The sequence below is a fragment of the Elgaria multicarinata genome, chromosome 6, assembly GCF_023053635.1.
Source record: "Elgaria multicarinata webbii isolate HBS135686 ecotype San Diego chromosome 6, rElgMul1.1.pri, whole genome shotgun sequence".
Classification (NCBI taxonomy): domain Eukaryota; kingdom Metazoa; phylum Chordata; class Lepidosauria; order Squamata; family Anguidae; genus Elgaria; species Elgaria multicarinata.
The window spans coordinates 92,717,539-92,735,115 of NC_086176.1; the positions used below are offsets into that span (position 1 = coordinate 92,717,539).

Here is a 17,577-nt window from a genome sequence, read left to right on the forward strand (position 1 = left end):
TGTGACTCGCCAAATGTTTTGGTCCACAACTCCCATCTATGATGGACAATATACTTTTGCACTGCCTGCCATTTGTGATGCTCTCACTGAGGAACCACAGTGTCCCCCAAATACAATATGGAAACAACTGGCATAGAGAAAAGAATTGGATGAATATTTACATAGTTAAGATTGCTGCCTCCTGCCAGGATTTCAGTCTTAAACATGCTTGTTGCTGCATGTTTTTTTATTTATTTATTTATTTATTTATTACATTTTTATACCGCCCAATAGCCGAAGCTCTCTGGGCGGTTCACAAAAATTAAAACCATCATAAAACAACCAACAAGTTAAAAATACAAATACAAAATACAATATAAAAAGCACAACCAGGATAAAACCACGCAGCACAATTGATATAAGATTAAAATACAGAGTTAAAACAGTATAATTTAAATTTGAGTTAAAATTAAGTGTTAAAATACTGAGTGAATAAAAAGGTCTTAAGCTGGCGACGAAAGCAGTACAATGTAGGCGCCAGGCGGACCTCTCTGGGGAGCTCATTCCACAACCGGCATGCCACAGCGGAGAAAGCCCTCCTCCTAGTAGCCACCTGCCTCACTTCCTTTGGCAGGGGCTCACGGAGAAGGGCCCCTGTAGATGATCTTAAGGTCCGGGTAGGTACATATGGGAGGAGGCGTTCCTTCAAATAACCTGGCCCCAAACCATTTAGGGCTTTAAATGTCAATACCAGCACTTTGAATTGGGCCCGGACCTGGACTGGCAGCCAATGAAGTTGTAAAAGGACTGGCGTAATGTGTTTTACATGCAGAAATTAAATGCTACTTTCAATTGCATATTGCTGCAATGAAAAGCTTCACCTCTTACATTTGTTTACTTGTAAGTAGTTGTCTAAAAGCAGTGGTGCTATACTAGAGGGGAAAGTAGCTGTTTTTGCCATTGCTATTTTTTCTAGCAGGTCTCTGTTTTAATAGTTGCTTGTTAGGCAGATATTTAGCTTGGGGAAACATTTCCTATAATGTTAGCTCTACAGCAGGAAAAGCTGCACCTCAGTCTGGGCTAGCCCAAGATGTTCTCCAGCCTGCCTGAGGCAAAAACAATATGGCACCCTCTGCCATTACATGTATGAAAGCTGATTGGACTGGCAGTTGAATCTTACTTCAGTAGTGGAGACACTGCTCCTGTGGGAAGTGAGCTAACTTAAGAAGGGCAGGTGGAACACAGAGCTTTCCTCCAACACCTTGGTGCTGTCTCTTAGCAGCTGCCACATTAGGCAATTGCCTCACTCTGCCTAGTGGTAGGGCTGGCCCTCAAGTTGTTTTCAAGCACCATTGAAGGTACAAGAATACTGCCATTAAAGACAGGTAGCCTTGTGTTGTTATCAAGCCATTGCCAAGCACATGAAAGTCCATTTACACTGAAAGGGATATGTGTCATCATCGCATAACACAGACATTGTAGTAAATTGCACCACATCACTTTGCAATGATAGCATCTTTGACTGCATTACATTTCATTACATGGCAGATTTCAGAATTGCTGATATCCATCTAACTTTGTCCCACTTACAAAAAAATAATATATAGAACCATAGCCTTAGACTCTAGTAATGGAGGCTCTAGAGAACATTATGTATGAAAAGAAGGCAGAATCCCAAGATGTGCAGTGTGATTCTGTGAATGTTTATTCAGAACTTATTTCCATTGCATTCATCAAAGCTTACTTTGAGGTAAGTGTGTAGATGACTGAACCCTTAGTTCACAATTATGGTCAATGCCCTTTTCCCCACTCTGGCAGGGCTGCTATGTGTTCAACAGCTGTTATAAGAAGAAACATTCAAAAGATGAACCTTCTATTCTGAAGTTGAAATCATGAGTCCCATCCACATATTACTTAAATATAGTAAGATCTTAACACGAGATTTTTTTACTATTTTTGTAGCATGTTTAGTTTTTCAAGTGTGTTCTTACCTTTTAAAAAGCAAAGGTGGCCGTGTTGGCCGGCTGAAAAATGCCAAAAGCCATATTCATGTAAGATCTTTATTAGGCTAAGCAAAAGACCACAAAAATGTACAAGTTTTTGAGATCTCCAGCTCTCTTCATCATCTTGTCTGATGATGGATGGGTGTGGGGAGGGGAGGGGGGGAGAAGAAAGCCTGGCTTTATGATGAAGTCACAGTATCTGCATGTTCAGAAACCCAAGATGAAGTGAGGGGAGAAGGAAGTCTGCAGACATTCAAATTAGGTTCTAGCTGCTAGCTAAATTTAACCCTTTCAACATTCCATAGTGCTATCAAACCTTTCATTGGGTTTTTTTACAGGGTGCCCCACAGAGTGAAGCATGGGGGAGGGGCAGGGGGTAAAAATGCCCCCATGGACTTCCTGCAGTTGCCCACCTCTGCTCTAGTAAGTCAGAAAATGGTTATAGGTTGGACCTGAAGCTGCATCTAGAGCTGCTGGGTGCAAGATAGAGAAATATTTGATCCCCTATTTTTTAAAATATAAAATCCATCTATGACTCAGAACTGTGTCCATCCTGGGTGCAGTACACAGTCTCCTTTTATTTGTGGACCACAGAGAGAGAAACTAGGCAATCTAGATATTAGTAAAGATGGAGATAATTTTTGATGCTGTACTAGGTTAAAAAAAAAGTCATTTGAAGCCAAATTGAGTGATTTTACTTAGTAGCTGGAGGAGAAGAACTCTCAGAGAATAAAGTTCCAGTTTCAGGTGGTGTAAAATCCTGTTCCTTCCACTTTAGAATAGCTAAAGGTGCAATCCTATGCATGTTTAGACAGGAGGAAGTCCTACAACTCCCAATATGTAGTACTTTTTCTGGCTGAGTTCGGACGACACGCTAATCAACGGCTATTTCCCATTTGGTTCCTATTGCCTCCCCCCAGTTGATTGGCGTGTAGTCCGAACTTAGCCAGCGTCTAAACATGTGGAGGATTGTGCCCCAAATTAGTTTCTCTAAGTCACAAAAAAGCAAAGGTAGCTGAGTTGGCCACCCTTCTCCAACCTGGTTGCCTGCTAGATGTTTTGGACTACAACTAACATCATCAACAACAACTAGCCATGCTGGCTGGGGAGTTATGATTCAAATATCTGGAAGACATCAGGTTGGGGAAAAGTTTGCCTTCTGTCCACCCTGTCCATTAACAACAACCTAGTGAGATGATGTCAAGAAAGGAATCAGTACAAATCCCCACTAGACTGAAATAGCATGGCTGTAGAAATTCATTCTAAAGGCAAAATCTTCCCAAACCAGGGAAGGGTAATTATGGTCTTCAAGTTTGTTTGCAACAGATTAGTTTACATTCAAAAGATATTCAGTTATCATATCGATTGGAGCAAACAGAGAACCCAGGTTGAAAAAACAAAGCTGGGGAAATGTAAAGTGGAGTTTGATTCTCTTTTGCTATGCAATCCTTAAAGCTACTGAGAGAACTGAAAATGTTTTTCCTAACTAACATGTACTACTTTAGGCTAGCAGGTCAAGTGGTAACACTTCTTTGTAAGATTGTTTGCATTTCTAATTAAAATCTAAAGGTCACATTTCAGGGAACTGACACCTTTCTTAAAGCTCAACATGTTGTGCTCACACACTCAGAAGTCAGCACCACTGAGTTCAATGGCGTTTACTCACAGGTATGCATGCACAGGATTGCAGTCAAGCTGCAAAAAAGTTTAGCCTTTAAGGTGTAGTTTTCTTTTTTCTGTTTTTTGGTAGAAATAGGTATGATAGAAAATTACTTTCCCCCCACAGATTGAGGTTTGCACCAGGAAACAGTGTAACTGTTTTTTAATATTGGTGTGTGTGCGTAGGGAGAAGAGCAGTCTTAAACACCTGAAAATGGAAAATCCTGAACATGTCTACTTAGAAATAAATAAATCCCACTGAGTTAAATGGGACTTTCTCTTAGATAAGTTTGTATAGGATTAAAATCTGTGTTATATAACTTCATGAATTTCATCAGATAATATTTGTGTTGATAAGTCCATATAATGTGGGGCCATCATGGTGGACAGGACTTCACAGCTCACTAGCACAAACCAATGCTTGGCTCCCAAGCCAAGCAAACTTTGTAGACCCCGACCCAACCCATAGTCTTCAAACTGGTGGGACTGGAACTCATAATGTGTTGTGCATTGTTTACTTTTTATTAACAATTATTTTTAGGCCGCCTTTAATCAGATCCACCATAACTGCTTATTCATTATTAAAATATTATTTTACATTGTTTTATATGATATGTTATACATGCATTTTATTGTGAACCACTTAAAGATTTTATTGTATTAAGTGATGAAGAAGTACTATAAATACATTTTATACTTTGTTAAAAAAAATGAAGGAAAAAGAAAAGGGGGAGAGAAGGAAGCAGACAGTGTAGAACAGCCTCCTGTAATTTGATGCCCTCCAGATGTTGGACCACAAGTCCCATCACCCCTGACCAGAAGAACTGGGTTGGGTATGGTTGGTGTAGAAAGAAGTGGGTGTGGGGGAGAAAAAGGAAATAAATTAGAAAAGGGCAAGGAAAGCAGACAGTTAGCAAAAGAAAAAAAGAAGTGAGTGTCATGTCATAAGTTGGTGCTAAAAGTTGGTCCTTGACTGAAACTTGAAGGTTAATTATCTTGTCCACTTCCTATGTCTTAAGGCAAGACCATCAGCACATTAATTCACAGAAACACAACACACGGGTCTCCCTAAAATATTAGCACCCATTATCCTGATTATAGTGTATTCCAAACAGACAGTAAGAGAACACCACTGTGATAGAAGTCAAGACACAGTTGAATAAAGGGTTTTGATGATGCGTTCTAATTAATAGACCTGTTTAATGGCAGAATAAATAGCCCAAACCTAAACATTCCTGTTCAAATTCTAATAACTAGCACATCTACTCTTTTCTCTGGAGCACTAGGGGGCAGGTTTCAGGCTTGTGGGATCTGCTTTGTTATTTATTAGAACCTTGGGAAACACCAACTGGAGACTTGTGCAAAAGACGTAATATACCTAGAACAGAAGAATTTTTGAAACTACAACTTTGTTCTGAGTACCACAACTGAACAAAGCTCACAGTACTTCCACACAAAAAATCTATTCCTGGTTAACGCAAACTCCCCAACCCCAATTTCAGCAGTATAATTTAGAGCAGGTGTGTGTGTATCATTTTGTTGCTGCCATTGTGAAATATTTGGGAATTAATCATCCTTGCCAATCTACCCGGAGCTCCACCTTCTAACCACCTTTGCTCTAGAGCACTCTTTAAAAATGCTCAAGTCATTGTTTCTGTTCATCTATTTCTCATATCTGCACTCTATTCTCTAAAATCGAGCTATTCAACTCACCTACTATTCCTTTTTACTTTGTACGTTTCTGTCTAGTTATTAGTATGTGTTGGTTTGTAACTCATTAATATATTTTTGTACAGTTGTATGCTCTTTAGCATTTATTCTTTGGTTCTTCTTCTTCTTCGTAGTAGTAGTAGTAGTAGTAGTAGTAGTAATATCCCGTCTTTTGCCCAATGCTGGGCCGCAAGGCGGCCTTACAAAGTTTAAAACATACATGGGCGGGGGGAACAAAACCATAAACGTTTAAAATACACAACAACTTCTTATTCAACTGGTGCCCTGGTTTTGGTATTTCTGTTCCAGGTTTCACCACATTGTCTGAAGCCATCTGCTTCTCCTTACTTTTGTTACTGGCTGACTCCTTTGCTTTTAACAGCTGCATGAGCAGGACAGGAAACAATTCAACCAGCCTAGTTGGTGGTATTTTGATGGGAAAAGATGCACAGTTGACTTTCTGCCACTCTTGCAGTAGTTAAAAGTACAGACGCTCTGTGGAGGAGCGTATGTACAACCCAACCCAGCCAGGGTTGATGGGACTGCTTCTTCCTTACAGCTACAAATGCTCTTCACCAATAAGAACTGTTCTACTCTTGCAGGGGGTGAGAGTGGGATTGTTTATATGGGAGATTCACCATGGCAATGTTCAAAAGGCAGCAACAGTATCTGAATACATGTAATGCATGGAATGTGTGTGTTTGCTTTTCAACTCTTAAATCTAAAGTATATCCCACAGTGTTTATTTTTAGTGCATTCAAGTATTAGCTTAGCTGAATAGTTAATTTTAATCCTGAAGTTTGTATGAGTTTCTGTACCACATAATCAGTTTTAAAACACATTTATTATAAATTCCTCCAATCTGGCAATAACAACAACAACAACTATTAAAAACATTAAACATTCAAGAAAGAAGACATTATACTATAGAAGCCAAAAGCTGAGGATTTCTTCTTCTTCTTCTTCTTTAGAAAAGTAAGACTCCAAAGAATGACACTTGAAAGGTTTATTTCTGTAATTTAAAAATTGAGCCTGTTTGCATGACACCATGGGCTATTTAACCACGGTGAGGCTGTGACACCATTTTTAATATGCAACTCCTCAGGGGTTGTCATGTTGTGTTGTGTGAACCTGGCAAATGTGGGTCATGCAAGTGTAAAACAACCCTCGCACAACCCATGGCCTGTTTTAGAGTTATGTGAAGGTTGTTTAACCCTTGCATAACTCACGCTTGCTGGGTTTGCACAACATGACAAGCCCCGAATAGGGGTTGCATATGCAACCTGGTGCCCAGCTGCAGTTCATTGTGGGTTAAATAACTCATTAAGAGCTGTAGTGTGTTGTCTGAACCCAGTCATAGACTGAGCTACCCAAGACTGGAGACACACTGGTGGAATAGCTACCATTGTCAACTCATGCCAAGTTTGGGAGAGGAGGGTGGAAAACAACTAGATTTTTTTAAAAATTGTGTAAAAACAACAGATACACCACCAGTGTTCCTGGGAACTCCTCCAGTGCCCACCAATCAAGGCCTGTGCTGAGGACAATGGTTACATAAAACACCATCCAGTGCTCTGTTTTGGCAATGTGGGTAGTTGTTTTTTTCAGAACGAAGGCAGCTATTTGTTTTAAATCCCCCCTCCTATTAAATTCAGTGTGAGGAAGAATTCCTGCACCAGGTGTGAGGCTGTGTAAAGTTGCACTGTCAACAGGGATGAGCCATGGGATGAAGATATAGGATATGGTGCTTGTCCTCTGTGCTGCCCACATCCCACTGATGTTGTTGTCCCAAAGAGACATTCTGTCAGTATCTTTGCTAGCAAAACAGCTTCACCAGAGCATTCTGCTGGTGTATCTGTCATGGTGGCATATCGGTAGACTCTGTTACCTGCTGGCCAATCATTCTTTTAATATCTAACTGTTTCTAGCATTAAATAGGACAGCAATATTTATACCATGATTTGGAGATTTACTGTTCACACATGCTTTCCCTTATGGCTTCAGGAAGTTCTGAAGATCATCAGAGCATATTAATTGACTTTCTGAATCAGAACAAAAGTCAACCAATAGTTTGTTTCTAACCATGGCCTTGGCCAGAAAATTCACAAGTAGGGCATGATTTCTCTAGTCTAGACTCTGGTAGTGGGAAATATACTGCAGCTTAATGTAGAAGTTCCATTCTCAGAGAAATTATTTCCATTATAGAACACAGAGAGGATAGGAAGCATTAATGACTTGGGCTTCCTGTTCTCCATGTTCATTTGTAACATCTGAAGTGGGACTTGTACTGTTCTCACCAGAATGAGGTGCAAAAGCTGCAAGAAATCACTTACACTTCCTGGAACCCGTAACCACTTTTAGCTTTTGTGTCTAATAGGCATTGATAGAACTATTCTCCACAATTTTGTTCAGTTCTTTAAAATGACATCTATGCTAGAGATTTCTCATCTGTTTTAATTTTCCATATGTCCTGAACATTCTGCCAATTAACTGTATGAGTGAGTCCCAAAATTTGAGAGGTTTTCTTAATCACTTTCTTTACATTGTATTATTATTATTATTATTATTATTATTATTATTATTATTATTATTATTTATATAGCACCAACAATATACTTGGTGCTGTACAAAATATACAAATAAAACAGTGATACCCTGCCTAGCGGCTTACAATCTAAAATCACAATAAAACATATTAAGGGGGGGAAGGGGTTCACAAAGCAGAAATAAGAGAATAATCATAGTAATAAAAACAGTAGATCAAGCTAAAATACCAAAAGCTATTGAAAACAAATGAGTTTTCAAACGCGTTTTAAAATCTACAATGGAACTCGTGGTACGTAGTTGCTCTGGAAGAGCATTCCAAGCAAACGGGGCAGCCAGAGAGAATGGGCGAAGCTGGGCAAGAGAAATAGAAACTCTTGGGTGGGAGAGCAACATAACATTTGAAGAACGGAGGGTACAAGGGGGGATGGTAAACTGAAATGAGGAAAGATAAGAAGGTGCAAGACCATTTATAACATCTGTCATCATGCACCTTCTGTCATCTTCTACTAAATTAGTAAGTCACCTATTTCTTAAACCCCTGCCCATAAGAAAGATGCTCCATTCCCACCATCATTTTGGTCTTTCTTACATCTTTTATAGTTCTGTCTACTACCTCTTTTTTTCAGGTGGGGAGGGTGGAATTCAGAACTGCGCAGGGTAATTTAAATATAGGTCAGCATAATAGCATTTACATAAAAGATTATAACTTGCTATTTTATTTTTCAATCCCCTTCCTCATTATTCCTAGCACTAATTTTTTTTTTTTTTTTACCACTGCAGCACACTGATCTGTTTTGAATCAACTTTGTACCATGATCACAAGATCTCTTTCCTGGATGATTATCAAGGGATAATTTAAAAAAGAGGGGGGGAAGAAAAAAGGAATTGTTGGAACTCATAATGTACTAACTATCTTGGCCTTCCTTTGGACTTCATTGCTATAGTGGTTTGGCAGAATATTCTCTCTCTCTCTCTCTCTCTCTCTCACACACACACACACACACACACACATATCCCTCAAAAGATAGAACCAAAGACATCAGTTCCTGTTGCTTGAAGCTCACGACTTCTTGTCTGGGAATACGTGATTTTTTTATTTTTAGAAAATTGCCTTGCAAATGCTTCCTGAACTAGTAGGGGAGAATATTTATTATTTTTGTTCTACACCAAGCAGGATATAACATTTTGAAAATGGTTCGAAAACTGTAAATGAAGTGTGTCCTGGGCCCCAACAGTGGTCACTACTGTTAAAAACCGTTTTAAAGCAGTAGCGTAGATCCTTCCCCAGATTGCACAGCGAGGTGGGTGGGAGCAGTGAGGCAGAGATGTTATGTTCATACTGCAGTGACAGAGGTTGATAATGCCTTACAACTGAACAATGTAGTTGAGTATTATCTCTATGTGGCTGGCTGGCTGGCTCATGATGGAAGCTGTCACATATGATAGCCCTGTAATGTAATGGAGTCTTCTGTTTTCTGACTTTTATTTCAGACACAGGGGGGATCTACACTACAGCTTTAAAGCGCTTTATAACAGTTTTGACAACTGTTGGAGCCCAGGACACACTGCATATACAGTTTTCAAAACGTTTTCAAAGTGCTTTAAATTAAAGCGCTTTAAAAGCAATAGTGTAGATCCCCACACAGTCGCTTACAGCATCCCTGAAATGTAGTCCATTGTTAATCCCTTACGGTTATAATGAATATTGAGATATTATGATCTTTACATTCAAATAGGTTGCTGCTGAAATTAATAAGCTCACGACCATGCTGTAAGAAAGGATTTTAAGAACTGTCATCTACTTGATCTGCATTGGTGAAATACAACATCACAGATTCAAATCTCCAAATGCAATACTACACAGTACAGACATTATCAACATTCAGAAAATTACATAGGATATATAAAACTTTGAGGTGTGGATGTGTTAGTCAGTTGCAGCAAAACAATGAACATCTTAAAGTCAAAACATTTATTACAGCATAAGCTTTTGAAATTTGCAGTCACTTGTTCAGATATAATACACACATATTTCAAGTGAAATAATTTTACTATTACTTCCAGTGTGTCTAAGGCCGCAATTCTATACCCTCTTATCTGGTTGTAAGCCTCGTTGAACTCAGTGTGACTTATTTCACAGTATATTTAGGACAGCACTGTTAATCACCTCAAGTCATCACGCAACAGTACTGAACACAATGAAGTCAGAGAGATTGCGTCCAAACACCTCCCTCCCCAAATTAAATCTCATTAAATCACCACATCCATCCTCCCCTCTAAGCCAGGGCTCAGTGGGTTGGAGGCATTTTATGCTCCATTCATTTATCACTTTCATAAGACGCACTTGGCTTCCATTGCCATAACAGTTTAAAATGGAGATCTCAAATAAAAAGAAAAGCTGGTATGCATCACTCTACAATTCTATCTCTATGGGCGGCTGCTTAACTCTACGGACGCGGAGTCGGGTCACTCTATCCTTGATATCTCTATTTCCGGAAACGAGGCGGTGTGTGTAAAAAACGGCTCAGAGCAGCAGCAGTTCTTCCTGTTTTTGTGGTTTTGGCAGCAACTGCATACCGGCGAAATGCACGGACGCCCAAGACCAGGGCTAGGCAAAGGAGTTTCCAGGTAGAGAATCTACAATAGATGTCATTCGGTTTCTTTAAATGTATTGTGCATCTTCATCCCGGGGTATCTGCACTTTAGGCTGCAGTCAGTCTTGTGCACGCTTACCTGGGAGTAAGCACTACTGAATTTTTGTGGGACTTGCTTCTGGATAAACGTGCTGCTTGTGGGACCCATCCACCAAGTGTCTGTGTTGGAAGGAGCTACCTGTCTGTAACGACACTCTTGTAAAATGTGTCTGACTCTTCCTCCTCTCCAAGATAAAATGGATCTGTAGTTTTTCGGTATATTTCACGCGATTTTTTTTAAAAAAAATATGACTCGTTTTGTCAGATTTGTGAAGGAAGGCAGTTGAATCTACGTAACAAATGTGTAGGCTCCGTTTACTTTGCCGTGGGAAATGATCCTATAGTGATGATTTTAGCCTGTTCATGCTGAGCAACTTGCAATTAAAAAGAAAAGAAAAGAAATCCTTATAGAAAAGAAAGCTGAAAATCATGGACATGATATAACCAAAAGTTAAGAACTTCTAAGCCCATTGATTTTAGCAGGAGAAGGTTAAATGTGTGCTTAATTCTCCAACTGAAACAAATGTGACTTTAAAGCTGAAGTCCTGTACACACTTACCTGGGAGTAAGTCTCATTGAACTGAGTGGGACTTACTTCTTAGGAGACATGTGTAAGATTGCTCTGAATAAGGCTTAATCTTTGTTGGATTGTGCCCATGATTAACAAGGCTGATGTAGTTGTTTTTTGGTTCTCAGTTCCTTAGTCAGCACAGAGATGCGTAAGCAGGTTGAATAAGACTGCCTTAATTGAGAAACTTCAACTGTGGACAGACTATTGACTGGAGCCAGTTATAGAGAGCATGTGACTCACTTGTTGCAACAGCTTCACTGGCTACCCGTGTCTTCCTGGACACAATTCAAAGTGCTGGGTATGACCTATAATGAATGTGGGATCATCATGCCTTTTGGACATTTTGCACAAAAAATAAGCTTTGGGGCTGACACTATTAAATAATTGGAAAGTCGCTGGGTGCAAAGACATAATATGTGTGGGCCATGGGATGTCATGTGTGAAAGCATCGCCCAGAATGTGCAGAAGCATCTTGTTGGGACAATCTCCTGACAGCGGGAGTGTATGATTTACGGTGTATGATTTACCAAAGATTATTTTGGAGAGCAGAGGTATGCAAACTTCAGGCTGCTTAAACACACCAGCACTGAACCAAGCAGCAAAGTCACCTCCTTTGAAAAAGCCAAGTTTGAGACTTTTCAAACAGAAATGCTGTCCTCAGCTTTTTGGATTATGATGATTAAACGTTAAAGTAGTCTAGTAGTAAATGAATAATTATATAATAGAACATGTTGGCCCCCACTGAAGGAAGTTAGGTTGGTCACTACAAGAGACAAGGCCTTCTCAGTTGTGGCCCCCCATTTATGGAATGCTCCCTAAGGAGACTCACCTGGCCTTATAATTAAATGGTTAAGTTTGCACCTGTGTCACTATCTTTTTGAACTTTCTTTTCTCCCAGGCATTTTAGAGTCTTGGCTTTTAGATTTTATGGCTGATCTTATATATCCTGTATTGTTCGTTATTTTGTCATTGTTTAACCATTTGTAATCCACCCAGAGAACATTTGTTACTGAGTGGATTAAAATTATACTGAATAAATAAATAAATTGAAATGCATGTTATTAAAAGCAAATCAGAAAGATATGCGATCAAAAAGAATATCACTACCAAGGTTTGAACTTGCGAGTCTTATCTAGGAGCTGCAATAAACCCACAATTATACACCTTCCCTTTGGCTGCAATTTTATATACCTTTACCTGTGAACAAGTTCCATTGAACTCAATGGGGCATGCTCTGAATAGACATGAAAAAAATGCACTGCTAGTTTCTTGTTCTCCAAATTCTCGGTAGGTTTTGTTTTCTAACAAAAAACTGCCATGTATATGATAGGCTTGGGGAATGATTACTTTTGGATAACTCAGCAATTTAGTCAGCACTATTGTTTGCACAGTTATCTTTCAACTTCCTGTGACTTAGTTTTTCCTACCAATTTAATCAGCTGATTCCTGTGTTTTTCTTCTCAGTAAAAAGATGCTGTGCCTTTGCTGATCTGGAACATGATTTATGTTTTTTGCCTTCTCTTTAAAAAAAAACAGGGTTGTACATCTAACTTCGTCTGATAGTGAGTATGATACATCTTCACACCAGTGAGCAACGCGGAATGTAACCTGGGGGGGGGGGGTTCTGGCCATGGGGACTCATTTGTCCCACTGAACATTTTTAAGACTAAAGGCTCAGTCCTATGCAGATTTATCTGGGAGTAAGTGCCACTGAACTCAGTTGGATTTAACGTTTGTGTAAACATGCATATATAGAATTGTGCTGTCAGTCCACCGACTTCTGTAGTCTAACTTTAGAATGAAAAAATAAACCCAAAATTTTTCCAGCCCTGCCAATGGGGTTCTGTCATCTTTATGTATGTATTTAATGAAAACATTTTACCCTCTTCCTCTCAGGCTTGGCTTGTATGAGATCAACAACAAACAAGACAGTTCCTACCCAAGGGCTTAGAATTCAAGGATTCCCCAGCTGCTTTTTGTAGCAAGATGAGAGAGAATCAGAAGGCTTCTTAAGCTCTTTGCACACACAGTAGTCAGGAACAAAGGAACAAAGGATTTGAAAGTACTCTCTTATTGTTTGTGTGATTTTGTCAGGGAGATTTTTTTTCTGTTTGCTATCAAACATTTGATTTCATGAGGAAATATAACTTCAAGGAAACGTAATGATACTCACAATAGCTTATCCATCTCATCTTTTAAAGGTTAAGATAATTGAACACAGTAGGTAGAAAAGGATCCTTCAAATATGGAAGAAGACGCTAAACCTCTCCTAATCCCTGTTGGAGGTGATGAAGATGATGTTGGAATCCTCAGTATTCAGTTTAACCCAGAAGACCTGAAATGCAAAAGGTGAGGAGGAAGAATACTCAACTATTCCAGCAGGCTTCTTTCTGCTGGAATTCCATCGTTCACACAGTGATTGAAGGGGGAAATACCCTATGTTTTGTATCTGACCTCACTACTCAAAAGCCCTGTCAGAAAACAATTAGCACCCCTACCAAACATAAATATCTTGTCTGAATTTATGATAAACTGCAGTTTTTAATATTAGGTTTTTTTTTTTAAAAAAAAGTAGTATCATTAAAGAAGTACATTATAAGAACATAAGACATGCTGGATCAAACCAAGCATCCATCCAGTCCAGCATTCTGTTCTCACAGTGGCCAACCAGCTGCCCATGGGAAACCCACAAAGACATGACTGCAACACAACCCTCCCACCCATGATTCCCAGCATACTGCCTCTGATGCTGGAGATAAGATATAGTCATCAGGACTAGTAGCCATTGATAGCCTTATCCTCCATGAATTTGTCCAGTCTCCTTTTAAAGCCATCCAAATTGATGGCTCTGACATTCCTGTCTCCAGGTTATTCTCCTTTTAGTTTCTATCTGCAGGAAACTGAAAAAAAAAAAAAAAAACAGGACGCCCACCTCCACTTTGGTCAGTAGTCCACACGGAATCCTCTGAACTTCAGCCCTTTTACCTTGTGTCAAGGAAACTCCATGGTTTAAGTGATTTCCTTCAACTTGTGTAAGGTATAGTAACAAGAAAACAGATTTTTCTATTTGATAATATTAACAAATCAAGCTGACTCATGGGATTATATAAATAGTAAAACAAATACTTTATATATATATATATATATATATAAACAAGAAGGTTTATAGAGATTATTATTTACCTATTTTATACTTAGGGCTAACCTACCTACCTACCTAGCCCTTTTAAACCCATCACCCCAAAATACTCTCCCTAGATGTATATTAGCTGAAGCCCTAAACCTTATGTGACCATTAAACTGTCAGTGCTCTCCTCTTAAACCCTGTAGAATTCTCTACACCCCACACACCTATCACTCGCACACCAGCATTCCATTAGCACTATATTATCTGGATAAATTCTTACGCCTCCGGCAGAAACATTTACATGACTCTGCATTTGTTACACTGGCCATCATAACATCTCCTGGAAGTGAGTTCCATAGTTTAACTATGCACTGTGTCCTGAATCTCCCAGCAGTCACCTTCATGGGATGACCCCATGGGGTTGTAGTATTATGAGATTTCTAGAAGTGTTCAGTAGTTCTAAAATAACTGATGCATGCGTACAGACAGAGGAAGTGTAAAGAATGGGGGGGACACTCGATGTACAAGTGATGGTTTTGAGCTGGGGCTTAATTCTGGAATGTGAAAAAGAAGGGTGTGTCTAAGCATATGCAGATTGCATGTTTCTCACCACTGAATAAGTAGGGGCAGGGAGCTCAGACTCCTGGATCCAAGATTGGAGCACTGTATCCAACCTCGGATCCAGGAATCAGAACTATCCTATGGCCCCCAAGACGCTGTTCGGGGCCAAAGGATTGCTCTCTCCACCACTCCTCTTAGAAAGGTACTACTGATAATTTTTCTTCTGACAGAAGCCCTACTCAGACATTCTGATTCTGTGTAGAGTATACACATGAGGAGAGGTAGCGCACCAGCCTCACCCTCCTCTGTCATCATGTTTGTTGCACTGAAATTGTAGTGGGATACTTCTTATATCCATGGAAGTTCTCCATGTGATTCAGAATGTGGATATGGATATAGGAGGTTCTCCTCTTCGGAAAGTCGCCTTCTATGAGTTCAGGACAATGAACACGACAATGGAGGAACATGGGACTGGTGAGCTCCCTCTCCATGTGTATTTACTCTATGCAGAATCAGAACACCTGAATAGGCTTCTGGCATGTACACTTACACATTTTAGCATATGCATATGTGAATCAGCTCTAAAATGCCACAGAATCGATTGGGAGGGGAAATGAGAATCATGAGGCAGCACTCCTTAGGAGTTTGGCTTTGGAAAATGTCTAGGAAGCTTGTGGCCTAGCTGATGTCATTTGGGAATCCTTGTCCCTGTGGCCATAGAGCTGTGCATGTTTCAGGAAGAATTTGTCATATATTAAAGAGTTTGAGGTCAACAGAGAGTGGTGCACATCTGTTAAATGGTTAGTACTATCTCATTTTGGAAGAACTTCAAGGTAATGTTTCTGGAATGACATTTAATCCTTGCTGTTGAAATGCTAGTGCAGATTCCTCAGTTTCTTTAAAAAATATGCCACTGTAGCATATAATTTGTGGTTCTGGGGGGCAGCTTTACTGGTATTTGGTTAGCCAAAGAGACATTCAAGTATGTAGCCTGTGACCAAAAAATAGAGTGGGGTAGGATTGTTGTTTTTTTGTCCTTCCATTATGGAACTCAGTCTTCGTAGTTATGGTGTGGTTTCAGGCAACGAAGGACACAGAGCAAGGGAGACTATACCTTTCAATTGGATCAAGTTATCTCTGAAAATATAGGAAGCCAACTTGTGTATTCTTTGTGTGTGTGTCCCTCTCTTTTTCAGCTTTTACAATTTAAATTTGACTTGCCAGAGATGTTGAGGCTTTCATTTAGGGTTGCTAGCTATCAGGGTTCTAACTCTGATCCATTTCCCTGATATCTAGATTTGGAACTTTATGTCATGTTTGTCAGTTTAAAATGTAAGTACATAAAGGGGCTGTTCACACAACACACTAACCCACACTCATTGGTTAAATGTGGGTTGTTTTGAACTATGGGTTTGTTGAACCATGGGTTGTCATTTCGTCAGAACTCAGGTACGGTAACTTGTTAACCGTGCACTGTGGCTTATTTTCTTGAACAAGCCACCTTTAGGACCCATTGTTCATTGTTAGTTTGTTCAGGGTGGTGAACAAGCCACCCTGGCTGTGTTCAGACAACACGCTAAGCCATGGTTCAACAACCCCCGCCCCCACTCAACCACTGAGTGTGGGTTAGTGTGTTGTATGAATAGCCTCATGATGTATCCATTTCAGAAATAAATTAGCTGTTCGTTTTCTGTGACTTTTGACTAAACGGTTATTCTTGTTTCTCTTTTAGGCCATTCCATGTAGAACCCACAAATATTGTCAGTGTGAACGATGATGTGCAAAGAGTTTCAGATGAAGCTTCAGCAATGAATAAGCGGATTCACTACTACAGAAGGCTCACTTCACCTTCAGATAGAACACTGGTAAGAAAAAGATGGGCTCCTGTAAAACTTCTGCTATGGAGGCTGACAGCCCTGCTGTCCTCCGTCAGATCACTTGCTCTCTGGTGGCGGCGCTCTGTCTGATCAGTTTTTAAGTAGGTTACTGAGAGCTACCCTTTCAACCTGCTTAGTCTTTATCAACCCACAACCAAGAGAATCTGGATGGAAAGGAGGCTGGTGGTTCAGACGTATGGAGATCTAGCAAGCAAGTGGGATGAGTAAGGAGAAAACCATGTTCAGAAGTAACTCTGTTCCCACCTTTCCAAAGGTACATATGAAGCTCCAGATGTGCCGATTGCATTGATAGGAAAATGACCTTGTTATGTCAGTCTAGATTTTGAAATAGACTTTGCAGGACAGGAAGACAACATGTTCTAAAAAGTTGCGTAGGTTACTTTAAAATGGGTGTTGAACCCCTTTCTGCTCAAGAGCCAAAATCCACTTTTGGAGAAGTTCTTAAGGTCCACATTGCAGTGGTGGGTAAAGAGCTAAAGGCAAAAAGGGGCAGGGCCGAAAAGACCAGCCTATGGAAGCTTAAAGCTCTTACTGCTAGTAACTAGGCCTTAGGAGAGGCATTTCAGCCTTTTAGAATGGGGAAAAACTGCACAAAAGCACAGGAGTCCGTCAAATGATTGTGTGGGGGGGAAGTAGTTGGGGACAGAAGAGTCACCTGGGGAACCTTAGAGGGCTGGGCTTGAGAATCTGTACCATGCTTTAAAATCTGGTTATGACAGGTGTTTATGATCCTCAGATGTTCTGGATTTGCGTAAATATTACTTCCATTGCCTGTACGGATTAGGTACTTTGAGGATGCATGTTTGAGTTAATTAAAAATAGAGCAATG

At 39.9% G+C, this 17,577-nt stretch overlaps 1 protein-coding gene across 1 annotated transcript in view; it reads left to right on the forward strand.

Annotated features, from left to right (window-relative positions):
- The first annotated feature begins 10,461 nt into the window (after positions 1-10,461).
- The window catches only part of SLC38A9 (solute carrier family 38 member 9), a 59,668-nt gene continuing 52,552 nt past the window's right edge, over positions 10,462-17,577 (forward strand). Inside the window, exons 1-4 of the mRNA XM_063128059.1 lie at positions 10,462-10,526; positions 12,627-12,724; positions 13,364-13,511; positions 16,583-16,715. Of these exons, the coding sequence (XP_062984129.1) occupies positions 13,408-13,511; positions 16,583-16,715 (237 nt within the window). The 5' untranslated portion in view covers positions 10,462-10,526; positions 12,627-12,724; positions 13,364-13,407. The remainder of the gene's footprint in view (positions 10,527-12,626; positions 12,725-13,363; positions 13,512-16,582; positions 16,716-17,577) is intronic.